This window comes from Falco peregrinus, chromosome 17, assembly GCF_023634155.1.
Source record: "Falco peregrinus isolate bFalPer1 chromosome 17, bFalPer1.pri, whole genome shotgun sequence".
In the NCBI taxonomy this organism is placed as follows: Eukaryota; Metazoa; Chordata; class Aves; order Falconiformes; family Falconidae; genus Falco; species Falco peregrinus.
In genome coordinates, this window is record NC_073737.1 from 600012 (window position 1) to 614804 (window position 14793).

General features: G+C 56.9%; 1 protein-coding gene across 5 annotated transcripts in view; it reads right to left on the reverse strand.

Moving 5' to 3' along the window:
- Nucleotides 1-14793, reverse strand: part of TACC1 (transforming acidic coiled-coil containing protein 1) — a 35816-nt gene that overhangs the window by 9876 nt on the left and 11147 nt on the right. For 2 of the 5 annotated variants that reach the window (XM_055820172.1, XM_055820174.1), the window contains 4 exons: nucleotides 6653-7730; nucleotides 5025-5060; nucleotides 2143-2203; nucleotides 1386-1584 (listed from right to left, as the gene is read on the reverse strand). In XM_055820172.1, coding sequence (XP_055676147.1) covers nucleotides 1386-1584; nucleotides 2143-2203; nucleotides 5025-5060; nucleotides 6653-7730 — 1374 coding nt within the window. The remainder of the gene's footprint in view (nucleotides 1-1385; nucleotides 1585-2142; nucleotides 2204-5024; nucleotides 5061-6652; nucleotides 7731-14793) is intronic. The other 3 variants (XM_055820173.1, XM_055820176.1, XM_055820175.1) reach the window with 2 other exon arrangements.

Below are 14793 nucleotides of genomic sequence, written 5' to 3' on the forward strand. Positions count from 1 at the left end.
CCTCTGGTGGCAGTTCAGCCGGTCCCTGTGTCCCCACAGCTGCCACCCATGCCAGCCATCCTGGAGCCTGTGGGGGAACGAGGAGGATGGAGGAAGATGCACGGGACATTCTGCACTTTGCTGGCCAGCATGGGCAGGATGCATCCCTGGAGTGAAGCCCAGCTGCTCGGGCCACTCTGGATACCACAAGCCTCAGCCCACGCCAGCTGGGCCCGGCACCCAAAGGAGATGCCACATGGCCCCTGCTATCCTCACCAGCAGCAGAGAGAAGAAAAAATCTGTCTCCTCCCTTCTGCAATGCGCGGGACACCATGCCGTCTCACATAGCACGGGAGGTAATTTATGGACCTCACTCAAACAACTGCAGACACGACTGGCTATGCACATGTTAACTGGGCACAGAAAAGTGTGTCGCAAGAGCCCAGCTAGGAAAGGAAGAGGCAAAGTAATGCTGGTGTCTGCACACCTCCTGCTGTCTCCCCCCATTCATCCCTGTGCCTGGTCAGGGGCTGCACGCCACAGCTCACAGCACCAGCCCTGCAGCCAGCCCACCCCTGCCTGGCCCTCTGAGGCCAGCAGCAATAAATAAAACCTCCCAGCCTCTCTGCTGACTGTCAGATTTTTCCTCCCTGGAGAGATAAAGGACTGTTTCCCTCTCCTGAGAGCCTACAGCTCTGCACAGCATTCAGGAGAAATGATTAATAGGTCCTTGCGCAGGGGAGAGCTGCAAACCTTCCATGCGGCCATTTCTCCTGCTTGCACCTATAACTTTGCTATTGATTAAATGTCATGTTGCTTGGCTTTTAATTATTTTTTAATGGATTGGTCAGAGAGGCTAATTACATAGGAGACAGACAGAAAAATACTGCCAGGAGCATTAGTGGAGATTTTCTGCAGCCACACTGAGATCTCCATCCAGCATAGCCCTTGTGCTGGGACGCAGAGTCCTGGCAGCTCTGCTCCTGGCACAGGCTTTGTGCAGGGCACGAAGCTGGAACACCCCAGCCAAGTGGCGTGATTGCTCAGCCCAGCCCTCATCCTGGCTCACTGGTCAGCACTGGTTTCAGGAGGGCACCCACAGCACGGCTGCATGGCAGCCTGCACCACGGGGAGGGAGCCTTGCCGGCCGAGCCACGTCCTACCGTGGGAAGGGTGCTCTGCATAAACACAGCCTGCACCGTGATTTTTCCATAACGCAAATACTGCAGATAATAAACCATTGGCAGTTTCATTATAATTTATGGTAGCCTTTAGCTCTGTCAGTGTAAATAGTGACGAAGCTGCGTCGCCTCAACAGCACCAATTCACTGCCAGAGGCTGCAGAGGTGGCCTGGGTGCATGCATGGTGCATCCCCAGAGCCAGAGGCAGTGGGAATGCTCCTCACCTGCCTCCGTGCCGTGCTTCGCTACCAGCACAGGAACATTCGAGCACTCGAAGTACTCCAGGTCATCTTCTGGCTCGCCCTTCTTCTCCAGCCCGGCCGGTTTCTGCGCAGAGGTGGTGGAGGCCAGCTTCTCCTCATCAGTGGCGTGTCCATCCCGATTTGCAATATCTGGGATTTCTGAGATCAATACTCCTTCATCCTGCAGGATCAAGGCATGCAGTTAAGTAGGACGGAGCTAATCTGCGGGGATCAGGCACCCAGGTTGCTGGACAGTCTGTAGAAGGCATGGGAGGCTTAGCATCAACCAACAAGCTGCTCCCCACCAGCTCCTCAGCAGTTTTTGGCAGAAGGAAACACATGGTGCCAGGGACAGAAGCAATCAACACACAAAATCTATTAACCTGACCACAGAGCTCAGTGTTTTGCTCACACTGGGGACAGCTCACACAAGGTCCCTAATGAACCATATGGAACAGAGAGCATTTACTGGGCATGAACAGGAACCCCACTGGGACGGGCTCATCCTGGTTCAAGCACAGTCTCCCTCCCTCCCCACCAGGAACCACCCACGGGGAAGATGCTCTCCCCCCGCTGGGAGCTGCTCCTTCCAGGGAACTGGCCCTTTGGCCAGGCACGGCTGCAGGCACACAGCAGCCCAAAGCTCAGCCAGCCCAGCTCTCCCCGTGCACGCCGCTGCCCAGGCCGTCGGAGCATCCCCACGCCCAGCCAGCAGCTCCTGCGGCCAGACCCCACATACCTGAGCGCAAACATCCAGGACCAGGGGCTGTGTTTCGTATTGCTTCACCTTGCAGCCGCTCCTGCAGGGGAGACAGAAGCAGCCAGCTGAGGTGTGGGCTCACGGGGGCTGTGTGGGAGGGAAGCAGGGGCACGTGTAAGACAGCCCAAGCAAGGGGAAGCAGCCCCAGCGCTAGCATTGCACCCCGCCGCGTGCCAGCAACCCCGCTCACCAGTGAAATATCGAGGCAGAGCAAGTTTGGAATGAACGGGAGGAACAAGCAAGTAAAACACACGACTACAGAGCAAATTGGGTTTGTCTTTGAGGTGTTTATTCCTGTTGAAGGTGAAGATCTGACAAAGGACCCCGAGGTGCTGAGACGGCGAGAGACGCAATTGCCAAGAAGCTGGCAAAGACAGCTTTCCCTTGCTGCACCCTCACCCTGTGCATCCAGCATGATGGCATCCTGAGGCCTCAGTGCACACTGATTTTCTACAGGAAGGAACCATTTCCAGGCTGTCTCTGCAGCTGGCGGTTTGTCTGGGACATGTCTTCCGTGTGAGTCGGACCTGCACGGCTGGGGCAGATGGCTGCTGGGCAGAGAGCTCTGCTTTGCTTGCAGGACAGCCCCAGGGCAATCCACTCTGCCTCCAACGCTCCATCTGCCAGGTGCAAACGCTGTCCCAGGGAGAAGGGCCTGCAGGTGGGAGAAGGTTCTTGCAGGGGGGAGAAGGTTTAGCTCAGGTTGATCTTGCCAGTGGTCCTGTGGCTGGATGCTGTCCAGTGAGGAAGCTCTCCCTGGAACTTTGTTCCTCATTCCTCAAAACATGCCATCCTGGAGTTCATCTGCGCAGGGCTGCAGGCACAGCCGCATCCTGACACACCAGGCATCAGCATCCTGGATCAGCTCTGGCAGCGGAGGGACGGTCCCGGTGGGAATGGCCATGTGTGGCACAGGGTCTGTGCCATTGAAGCCCACGGGGGCTGAGGGAGTCAGCGATGAGACGACACGCACCCCGGCATGCGAAAGAGAGCACGAGTTCTCCTCCCGCATCTCTGCACCCTCTCCCTCCACGTTTAGCAATCTCCCACAGCCCACTGCCATGCCCGAACCCCCCAGGAGACAATATTTGCTGAGCTGGAGGCAGCTCGTGTGACACTGCAGATACTCCTGGGGAGGGATCTCTGCCCAGGGACACGAGCAGAAGCTTGAGCAGGATTGCAGTGAGCTCCTCCTAGGTTTGAAGAATCCCCCCACTCACTTCACTCTCCAGTCTCCCCATCCCATTGCACATGTGTACCAGCACAGCATGATGACCAGCATGGCACAGCACATGGAAATTTTGTTTGTACACTGACACACACACCTGGGTCGCACTGAAAAATCACTCTTGACTTTTTCTCCATCATGCCCTAACGCGAGCAGCTAAACCGCAGCTCACCGCGTCCTTCTCCACCTCTGCTCTGCCCCATCTCCTGGGGCCGGTGTTACCACACCAACTGGTAGCTGGTTTGCTCTCCCCCCACAACACCAAGACAACAGCTCTGTAGTTCAAGGGGACGGGGAAATGGGAAGAAGACAGCCAAGGCTGACAGCCCCAGCTCCGCGCCGCAGCCCCCGAGGACGCACAGAGCCACCCATGCAGGGGCCACCAGTGTTTACAGCTGGACAAACCCGAAGGCAGGCAGCACTGCCTGGTGCACGCATGGACCCGCCGGGCTGCAGGTCCCGTGTTAAGAGACAGCATCCACTGTTGAACATCGCGCTGTACAAAGGCGGATCCATTCTCGGCCGAGACACAGATGTCAGTGCTTGAGCCCAGCTCTAATTCTGCTCGTGCACATGGCAGGCGGCACTAAGCGGACAAGAAGAGCATTGGGATGGACAGTGTAAGATCAGGAACTAAGCCCAGCACGCTTCTTCCTCCAACTCTCCTTGCACAAGAGCAGAGCCCAGATGAGGCCAGAGGGTCTGACAATCTGCAAGGGACACCGAGCATCACCGGGAGACTAAATGGGGGTAACCCCAGCCCCTCCTGCGTGCCCTCCCCACGGGATGGAAGTGCAGGCCAGCAGCAAGCCTGGGATGGCACAGCACGGGGCACTCGATATTTCACTGGTGTCCCACCGCAGGGCTGCTCATGCTGGCGGTACAGCATGGCCCTGCTGCAGCAGTGCAGGTCGCGGGGCAGCGAGCAAAGGCTGCTTTACTCAAGCCGTGCTTTCTAACCCATCCATGATCTTACAGATCAGCTCTGCCACCCCAGCTCTGGGCACAGGAGGGATGCTTCAGAGGAGAGCCTTAAGCAAATCAGCTCTGGCAGCCATCAAAGATCTAACAGAGAGCCCTGCTCGGAGCCGGCTGTGAGGGCAGAGCTCCAAGTATCTGGCACATCCCAGAGCTGGAGGAGATAGCCCCCCTGACTCTCTTGCCTCCCAGCTGATGCTTTCCACCCTACCCCTCTAGAGCAGCTGCCTCCCTGGTGGTTTTGCGTGGGAGGGGGTAAAAGACACTCTCATCTCCAGGACTAAAATCTACCCATCTTCACAGGGACCTGGACCGTACAGAAACCTGCTCCCCCTCCTTCAGCTGACGCGCTGGTTTCGAGGACTTGTGCATCATCAAAAGGTGTTGCGAGCCGGCATGCTGCGGGAGCAAGCACAGGCGCACGCCTCCGGTGCAGCTCTCCTCTCCTCCCTCGCTCCCAGGCACTCGCCAGGCTCAGCTGCCCCGGGGGCCTGGCCTGGGAGGTGCTGGGCACAAATCGGACAGCGGAGAGCACGAGTCAAAGGGCAGGAAGGAGCCTGCATGCCATGGAGACGAGTGGGGCCAGCACACACCCAGAGAAAGGACAAAAACCAGCAAAGGAAAAGAAGAAAGAAATACAGAAGAGAGTACTTACAACAGAAAACAGAGAAATTTCACTTGTTCAGTAGTCCTGATGCACCAAAGCACGGACAGGGAGAGAGACAGACAGATGGAGAGAAGAAGAGTGTGTGAAAAGACCTGGATATTAACTCTCATCTGGAGAAGCACAGCGAGTTGCCCAGCTCTGCCTTTTTGGAAGGAACACACAGATAAAGGATGCTCTCATTCTGCATTTGCTATTCGCAGCAGTGGGGTGAGATTCAACCCCAAATACCGCTGCCAGGGAGGTGACCACCCGGAGCAGCCCAGGTGACAGAGAAGGAGTCTGAAAATTCCCCACTGCTCCCCCTCACCGCCAGCTCTTGCTCGGCTGCGGTCACACACGGGAATGCCGACTCTTAACAAACCCATCAACCCTCTGCAAAGTATTTCTAGGAGAAAAACACCCAACATGCCCCTACTTTTGCCTGCCAGGCTTTATCTGCTCTCTCTGTAAAAACCCATTCTAGTCTTCCCACCAGAGAACCCATTAGCAGAGCGATGGCTTGTTTCGGTTTTACTGCCAAATCAGCCACAAGCTCTGTGCTCCTAAAATTTCCCTTTTTAACCTTACTTCTTGCTTTTGCTTTCAACTGGCTCCAATTACCCATGTTAAGTGTAATCACAAATTATAGTGGAAAGACCCAAAATTGACTGGGCAATTATTCCCTCGTGCTACTGCTTTTATCCCCTCTGCTTTGCTTCCCTTGCCTGCGGAGGGGGGCAGGTGGAGCCAAGCCCAGCTGCTATCTCAAAGTCAGGCTGAGACCTCAGCACTGCCCAGGCGCAGGTTGGAGGGCGTTTGTGATACAACAGGTGAAATACCAAGAAAACAGCAAGGTTTAGCCGTTGAACCTGTTCCCAGAGGAGGGGAGTAATGCTGTGTACATTCCCAGGAGGCACTGTGAAATGTCACCATCTGCACAGGGGTTTTAAATAGCACAGTTCAGGAAGTAAAAAAGTACCTAAATAGTTCAGCAAGGCACAACAGGCTCCCTACCCCCTGTGCCGGTATGACAAAAGCAGTAACAACCTGCCTGCTCAGCCTCTCTTCTCTTCCCTGGTTACAAAAAGAGAAATTCAGTGGCAGCTCACAGAATGTCCCAGCAGCATCTGATTAACCCGACCTGCACCCACAAGCCCCAGAAGACCTACAGACCCCAGGGGCACTCAGCAAACCCCACAGGCTCAAGCCCCCATTACAGGTTTGCTCTGGCTCCATGACCCCACAGCAACTGCACCTCAACCCCACGAGCTGGAGCCCCGAGGGTTCCCCAGAGAGGTGATCCTGCGAAGCCAGTCCCGGGATCTAGCCCACCCCACTCTGTCTGGGACCCGGGACACCAGTGCTGCTCTGGGACACCCACCCCTCCCATCCGCTCCTGAGTGACCGGGGGTGCCGGCAGAGAGGGGAGCAGCCCCTCCGCCCGGGACGAGGGGCAGATAAAACTGCGGTGGCAGCAGGACCTGAGGTGCACGCCGGTATTTCAGGCTCGCTCAGAAGGCACAGGGACAGGAGCACCATCGCCACCGCCATCGCCACCGCTGCTCTGCCCGCGCGGGGGAACAGAGGGGGCTGCCAGCCCCTAGCTGCCCGCCCGCTCCGCGCCCACCGGCACTCACGTTATCAGGCGCGACTTGGGCTTCTTCGGGGAGTCTCTGCCTTTCACGAGATCATCCTGCACCTCCAGCGTCTGAGACTCGAGGATTTCGTTGAGGCTGTTATCGGCAGTGGGGCAGGAGTCAGCGGCGGTGCTGGTGAGGGTCTTGGTGGGCTTAAATGGATCCACGGAGTCAAAGTTATCAGGGTCAAACTGGTAAGAGCCCTTGGGGAGAGTCGGCAGGTTTGAGCTGCCACCAAAGGGGCTGAGCCCTGGGCTGTCCCAGAGCGCGGGGCTCAGCCGGGGGGAGCCCCGGGGGGGCAGTGGCTCTGTGGGACCCCTCTCCGCATCCTCGCCTGGTTTTTGGGGGGGCTCCCGGTGTCTCTTCGGCGTCAGCTTGCTGGCCGGGATCTTGCTGCCCTTCCTGGGCGTCGCTCTCCTGGCCTCCGTGCTCTCTCCCCCCTCTGTAAAATCGACCTCGGGTTTCAGGACCTGCCCTTGGGGCTCCGGGGCCAGGTCCCCCCCCAGCTCGCTGGTGCTGCCGCCAGGATGGGGGAAGCGGTGCAGGGCCGCCGGGGGGGAGCTCTGCAGCCGGCAGCCCCCTGCCACAAAGGGGTTTACGCTCTCATCGTACTGCTCAGGGTCAAACCGGTAGGATGCTGGGGGCACCGGGGTCTCCTCTGTGGATTCTTCTGTTTTCTTCCCCAGTGATTTTCCTTTCCCGAGCTGGCCCCGGCTGGGCGAGGACTCCTGGGCTACGGCATCTGCCTTCGGCTCCACCAGCCCCGTGCTGGCATCCACCACATCCTCTCCTGACATGACCCGTTCCCGGGTGGCTCTGCCCGCATGGGGCACCGGGGCCAGCTCTGCAGCAGGCACAGCGGCACAGCCAGCGTCAGCCCTGCTTCCCAGCACAGCTGGAGCCTGGGTTTCAGCTGGCGGCTGTGTCAGGGAAGAGTCTTCGGAGTCGGTTTCCCCTTTAATATCCAAGCTGGCTTTAGGGGCTCCGATCTCTGGTTGAGCCTCATCTTTGGGGTGCTTCCCAGGCAAGCTGTCCCGGATGGCTTCCCCTACCAGCAGGTCACCATGGCCACTTGGCTCTGAAAAGATAAAAGGAGCTGGTTAAACCCCCACCTGCCATGCACGCCCTTCCAGAGGGGCTTCTCTCCCCTCCTCACAGCTGCTCCAGGGTCAGATTTTACAAGAGACTCACTGACCCAAAGTTCAGCTTCCCCACCTGCCAGGATGACTGCATAACTCCAGCTTCAAGCACCTTCTGTAAAATTTGAAGCCCATGAATGCAGGGGAGGGAACGTACATAAGTTGCATGCCAAGGGCATTTTCTGCACCACACCAGCAGACCAACCAACATCTCCATTTATGCCTTTCCTCTCCCTGCCGCTTGCTCCTACGCAGGATGGCAGCAGTGCTGGGGGGCTTTGCAAAGCCCAGCGAGGCTCCTGAGGGCCAGATGCCGGCCAGGACCAACCCTGGGGTGGCTGCTCCCAGGGCAGAAACATGCACATCCGAGCGGGAGTGGCAGTGACAGGGAGTCACTGCTCACCTGGGTGGAGAGTTAAAAATCACTGAGAGGAATTCAGGGAAGCACAACATGAGAAAAACACTGCAAGATGTGAACAAGCAGGCCCTGGAGTGAAAGGGAACGGGATGCTATGCTGAATTAATAAGCATGTCATGGGCTGCAGAGGGGATGTGGGGATCAGCCGCGGTGCCATGGTGCAGGGCTGCGGAGCTGGATGTACACCAGGCAGAGGGAAGCTGCCCAACGCAAACCGCTCCCCAGGGCTCAGCTGCCGCACCGCCAGGTGCAGGAACGGGTTTGACAGCACTGCTGCTCTCCCCTGACACCCCAGCCCTCACCCTGGGAGGGAACGGGGGCACAGCAGAGCCATCAGACCCCCAAAGAGCAACAAGCCCAGAGGAAAGGGCCTGCCAGCAGCAGGGTGCAGGTGCTCGGAGCTGTGCGGCTCAGCACCACAGCTACCCGTGATTCACATCCTGCCCACCAGAACTCAGCCACATGCTGCCTGCATCTCTGCCTGCAGAAATCCTGCCTGCACATTTACAGCTCACCACACTGCTGTCAGAGTTCCTTAATCACAAATCCTGATCCATGACTTAATCACTATTACTCCAATCCCTTCCCCTAAATCCTTTTACTGTTTAATCTTTTCTTTGCTGTCAGAGGATGGGGAAGCTCCTTAACTACAGAGGCATCCTGAAAGCTACACCCACCAAGCACCTACAGCCAGGACCTCAGCACAGGTGTGCAAAAGGCACAAGAGGAAAACACCTGGTGTCACCTCCGCCGAGCTCATCTGCAGCTCTTCTTCCACATCTCAACCAGGGATGCTTGCACAGACTCCCAGCATAAGGCAGAACGAGATGCTGGGGTGCTCAGCACCCATCAGGGAGTGCACAGGATCCCAGCTCTTGCTGGTACCTTGCTGGGGAGGCGCAGCCCAGCCAGTTCCTCCAAGGGCAGAATGAAACCAGTGCTCACCTGAGGATCAAACTGGTTTGAAAACCTGGCTGGGAACAGCAGCATGGGTGATGCAGAGCTTGTGCAGGGGAAACCGGCCTGTCCCCCTCCACTGCTGCAACACTGCCCTGGCACATGGGTGACAGCCCTGGAGGGGGACCATGTCAAGCGTGCCCGTGTTTTGCAGGAAGGAGGTCTGGCCAGCGGATGCCAACAACAAGCTCCCACAGCCCCACGTGCACCCACAGCCCTGAGCGCATCTCCCTGGAAAGGCTGTTCCTGTCGCGGGGCATCTGCAACCAGCTCACGTTTGCTTGTGATCAAGCCAGTCACAGGCTGGCAAAAGAAGAAAAGTGAATCAGGCAAATATCTGGTCCCAGGGCTAATCCAGGACACTGAGCCAACCACCCTGACTCAGCTGATGGCTCGTGGTTTGCATAATTGATCTCCAGGATGCTAAAAGCCACGGAAATGAATCATGAGGGGCTGTGTGCTCCCTGAGATGGCAAAAAAGCTCCCTCCAAATAGATGTGGTCTTGCTGCCCCAGAAAATGCATCAGTAAACACAAATCCAGTGGATACGTACTTGGAGTGCAGCCAGAAAACAGTCCAAGGCAGCGCCTGCCAGGTCTTTCCATAATTAGGAACCAGGAAAACCTCCTTAACAGACTCAAAAAAATTGTTTATTACACTTGCTGTGCTGCTCAGATGTTTTAAACCTCACTGAGACAGCCCTGAGTAGAACAGACTTCAAAGTCAGGGCAAAAGGCACCTTTTAAATGCATTTTACATTCCCACCAGAAGGTTTTGCAGCTGCCGTTCTCACAGACATAAGCCCATCCTGGTTTCTAACCCAGGCAAAGAGCAATTACTTCTTGAATAACAAGCAGCCCGCACGCAAACCACCTCTCCTTGCTGTGGATGCCTGCAGGGCCGGCAGAGAAGACGGGCCGGCGCATGTGATCATCACCCAGAACAATCATTGCTTCACAAAAATTAGAAGAACCACCCGCCCAGGTCTTCCAATTTTGTGATTCACTCATTTTCTGCACCCAAGTCAGCTCTGCTGCTCCACTCCCTCTGCCTGCAGCACAGCCCGCTCAGCCAGTCTGAGACCTGAGGAACTGGAATATACTGGGAGACAGAAGGTGCGGGGGAAGGACAGCTGAGGAGTGCACCTGCAATTCCGGCAATCTTCTGAAGTAGGACTGTCCCTCCCCCAGGCTTGGTGGGGTTTTTCCCCTTGTCTGGAGAGGTCCCAGGTATGAGACAGGTATTAATCCCTTGTGCGAGTTAACAGCCACGCTCAGTGCGACAGCCCGAGGGAACCAAGAGGAAGGAATAGGGGTGGCGAGGAGACTGCCACCTCTGCCAGAAGAACCCTATTCCTGCCCTCCCCGCACACTCATGTAATGCCCCCGAGTCCCATTTTCAGCCCTGCTTGGGCTGAGGTATTCACCTCCCTGGGGGACCACAGCCTCAGGGGCTGAGGCCACCCCGGGATGGGCTCGCACTGGGACAGAGATGGCTCCGTACAGAGCAGAAAGGCTGGCAAAGCTTCAAGGTCAATGGGTTCTCTGGAGAGCACTGCCAGGATGAAGACTGTGCCGGTTTGCAGGGCAGAGCCCTTGCTGTTGGACCTGCCCAGACCACGGGTGCTCCTGGGGCACCACCCAGCACTTCAGCTGCCTCTCGCAGGAACGGAGAGCCTTGTCTTGCTGATGAGAACGGGACAAAACCCCCTCCTGGAATGGTGATGGCATCCCAGGCAAACCCACCCTACATGGGTCCTTCAGCCCAAAAAGGGCTGGGGGGACAGCCTGGCCCCAAGCCCCCCAGCCCCAGCCACGGCTCCTCCTCCTGTGTGTTTCCTCTGCCTCCAACACAGCCTCCCATCACCTGCCAAAACAACCCAAGCGTGTGTTCCTGCAGGAACAATTACACAGGATGCAGAAACTAGCGACCCGAAGGGCCTCAGGGTGCTTGAGAAGAGCCAAGGTCTGCCCTCCAGACCCGCAGCTGCCCAACTCTGCTGGGCACGAGCATGGTGATAACCTCGGTGCAGCACTGCCTATTCCCAGGGAGTCCTTCCCAACCGCTGTGAGCTGAGCTGCACGCGGCTCTCCCTGTTCCTCCACAGCCTCTGCATGCATTTACATCCCAGAGTGAGCGCAGCTCCCCACCACCCCCGTGCAGTCATGCTGGAGAGCCGTCGCGCCAGCTCAGCACACGCTCCCTCTGCTCACGTCTCCTGCCAGGGAACCCAGCCTGCAGAAAGAGCCAACGCCTGCCCATCCCGGCCGCCTCGCTGCCCTAACCCTCCTCCGGGACCAAACCGTGCTGCACGCCCCTGGGTACCCTGGGAGAAGGCAGCCAGGCTGCCATGCATGCCGACCCACCGCACGCAGCTATCCCCTCAGACCAGCCCTTCTCGCAGGCATCCCAGCGAGTGCCTCTCCGACGCATCCCGAGCTCTCCAAGGTGACCCTGAGCTCTCCCGTTTCACCTTGGGCACTGTGCCCTGCAGGTGGGGACATTCTACTCCCGACATGAAAACGGGCACTGCCAGCAGCACGGCAAGCTCGGTGACTCCAGGATCCATCCCAAATAGATCTGCAAAACAGCACTCTGGATCCCTGAAAACAGCGGTTGTACCGGCAGTGCGCAGAGTGCAAACCTGCTTCTGGTCCAGCCAACGTATGTGGAGGGATAGTACAAAGTGAAAATGGAGATTTTATACTCTCTAAAGAAAAACATACAGACAAGACAGTCTGGCACTGCAGTAATAGGCGTGTTGTGCGTGTACATTATAGTTGTTATTATGCTTGTCTTCCTTGGGCTGAAATTAAACACAAACACCGACTAACTAAACAGCTTTCCTAGATGCCACCCCTTGCTCCCTTAAATGAATCAGAAAAGCCTGGCAGCAGCAGTGCTGCGATGCAAAGGCTCCGCGCCCTTTTCATCCCACATACAGCAACCAAGTGAAGCAGCAATGATCCTCTGCACAGCCCTGAATGCCAAACGCCGGCGAGAACAACCCCTCCACTATCTGCAGCCTTTGGTTCGGCTCATGCTTTGTGCACAGCCTGAGTCACGCATTTCTCCCTTTCCTGGCTCGCTCGCACACGCAGGCTGAGCACAGGATATCTGGCTGGTGCATTCAGCTTCGGCTTACGTAGCTAACGACTTTTTTCCTCTTTTGGCTTTCCGCTTTTGTTTAACAGACGTTGGTCTATTTTTAAATCTATTCTGTTAAGAATTAGCATACCGGCAAACGATGCTGCCACTAACGCACCGGAAAACACGTGCCCTGCATCAGAGTAACAGAAGTAAAAGCTGATGAGCCTGCTCTGTCACTGATGGTTCCATATTTGTTGCTGCTGGTTTCCTTGCACAGAATATCTTCTTCTCACAGGTGACTGAAGATAACTTTAGCCTGAATGGGACAGAATTACAGCTTCCACCATCCGAGGTGGCAAGAGGAAAACTGTTTGAGTGATCCTGAGTGGGCATAAAGCCTCACTCCAGCCCCCTCCCCAGGGCGATGGGACTGGCTGAATTTTTGTCCCCGAGAACACGGCTTAATGCATCCAGGACACCTCTCAGTTGCACGCTGAGCGGCCAGCCCCTGGAGTCACAGCTTCTGTCATACAAATTTCCTAACCCTGTTTACTCCCAAGTAAGGGCGAGACTGCAGCTATAAAACAGATGTGTGCTTGTTCCTCCCGGTTGCTCTGAGCCCGGGAGATGCTGTGCCTGCCCACAGGTCAGGGCTCCTGCAGCTGCCCCGCTGTGCTGCCCCAGCTGCACATAAGCACTGGCAGCAGCGATTCCCCAAGGACTGCAGGGCAGCAGCTCCCACCTTAGGCGACAGCTCGGCTGTCTCAGTGCTGACAAGCAGCCATTACACTGGATCGCCTCCGATCACAGCGTTTGTTACCGCTGCAGCTTCCGAGCCGCAGCCAGACAAAAGGGCACATGCTGCTGCAGAACAGCGTTGCAAAGATGAGGCCTTAACACAGTGATTACCTAAGGTACAGTGATTTCACATGCCAGCACACCGCAGACTCACAGCTGCACCCGGGTAATCCCTTCCCTCCACCATTTCAGAGGCGCTGAAGAGATGCAGCCGGAGCCCCGGGCAGGGATGGCATGAAGCTGGGCACAGTGGCACTGTGGGTTTGGCTCTGCTGTCTCCAACATCCCGCTCTCCACCAGCCAGCATGGAAAAAACAGCTTTTGCCAGAGATCATCCCCTCGGCCCCACAACACTGCGACCTTTGTGTGCCGGGAGCAGCCGGCTCCCTCGCTGCTGTGTCAGGCTGGCCTCGAGGAACTGCTCGACCCAGGATGCAGGGGCACAGGCACGCTTCGGGGATGGTGACACCCTGATGTCTGAGGCAACATGCTCTCCTGAGCAGGAGCTTTGGCAGAAAGGAGCCTCATACCTACTAGGAAATCCTTTATCTCCCCTCTCCCCAGGCATTATCTGCCAAAGTAACGTCTCTATCATCCCTTCTTAAAAGGAAGGATTACTCCAAGAGCTGGGAATGTCAGAAGTGTGAATCGAGTGCTCTCTCGATTAAGGCAAACAAACCTGTGTCTTCCACAGGGATGGATGGTCGGGCACCCAGAGCTATCTCAACAGGGAAACAACACTGCAGATGGGGAGCCACAGCACCTCGATAGTACCAAGGTCACGCAGTGCTTGGGCTCCTGCATGGGGAGGCCCCAGGCTCTGGTTCAAGCTAGCACCTGAAACCAGCTAAGCAGTAAGCTACCAGCCTGCTGCTGTGGGCATTCAAGAAAAGCCCAATATTGCAAATCGTGTACCAGGGGCCCTGCAGCAGCGGGAGGCAGTCAGGCAAGAGAGGGCAGAAGATGCTCAGGATGGCGCAGCTGGGACCTCCCGGCCCCCCACGTGCTGCCCCATGCCCTGATGCCCTCCTGCAGACACCCCGAGGGTTCACAGATGTCCTGACATTGCACAGCCACCCTGCTCTGCTGAGAGAGCAGAGGAAAGCGGAGCTGTCCCCCCTGCGCTGCCCTGATAACCTCCAGCACTTAATGCAGAGGTGCCAGAGCTTCAAAGCCGCCTCCCAGCAGCATGAAAACAGACATAAACACCAAGACACAGATCACAACCCCAATTCCCCCTGGAGAGAAGGGTACAACAACGGCAGGAGCTGCTCCCCAAAAGGCCAAGGGTTAATGGGGAGCCGCGTTCAGAGAAGCAGCAGCTGGCGAGAAACACAAGGACAAACCAGCAACAGCACGGGACCTGCCAGCCAAGGAAACTCCCTGAGTTTTCAGCAGGTCCCTCGCAGTTTCTCAAGAAACGGGGTTTAGCAGCATCAAGCTTTTGCATCTTTAACAGCAGCTACATAGCAAAGACACCTGGCCACTAACGCCAGGGAAAAGAGACACGCAACGAAACCTCCACCACCGACCTGCCCGGGGGGAGGACAAACCCTGCACCGCGTCAGCTCCTGCGCAAGAGCCAAGGGCGAGTGGCATGCAAGGCACGAGTGGGGCAGTGCCCACCAGCCAGCAGCCCACTCCCCGCAGCTGGGGAAGTGGCAGAGGGCAATTTAACTGACAAAAATGATTTGACAACATCCCTGGTTCCTCTCAATCAATCCATCGCAGCGGTCCCG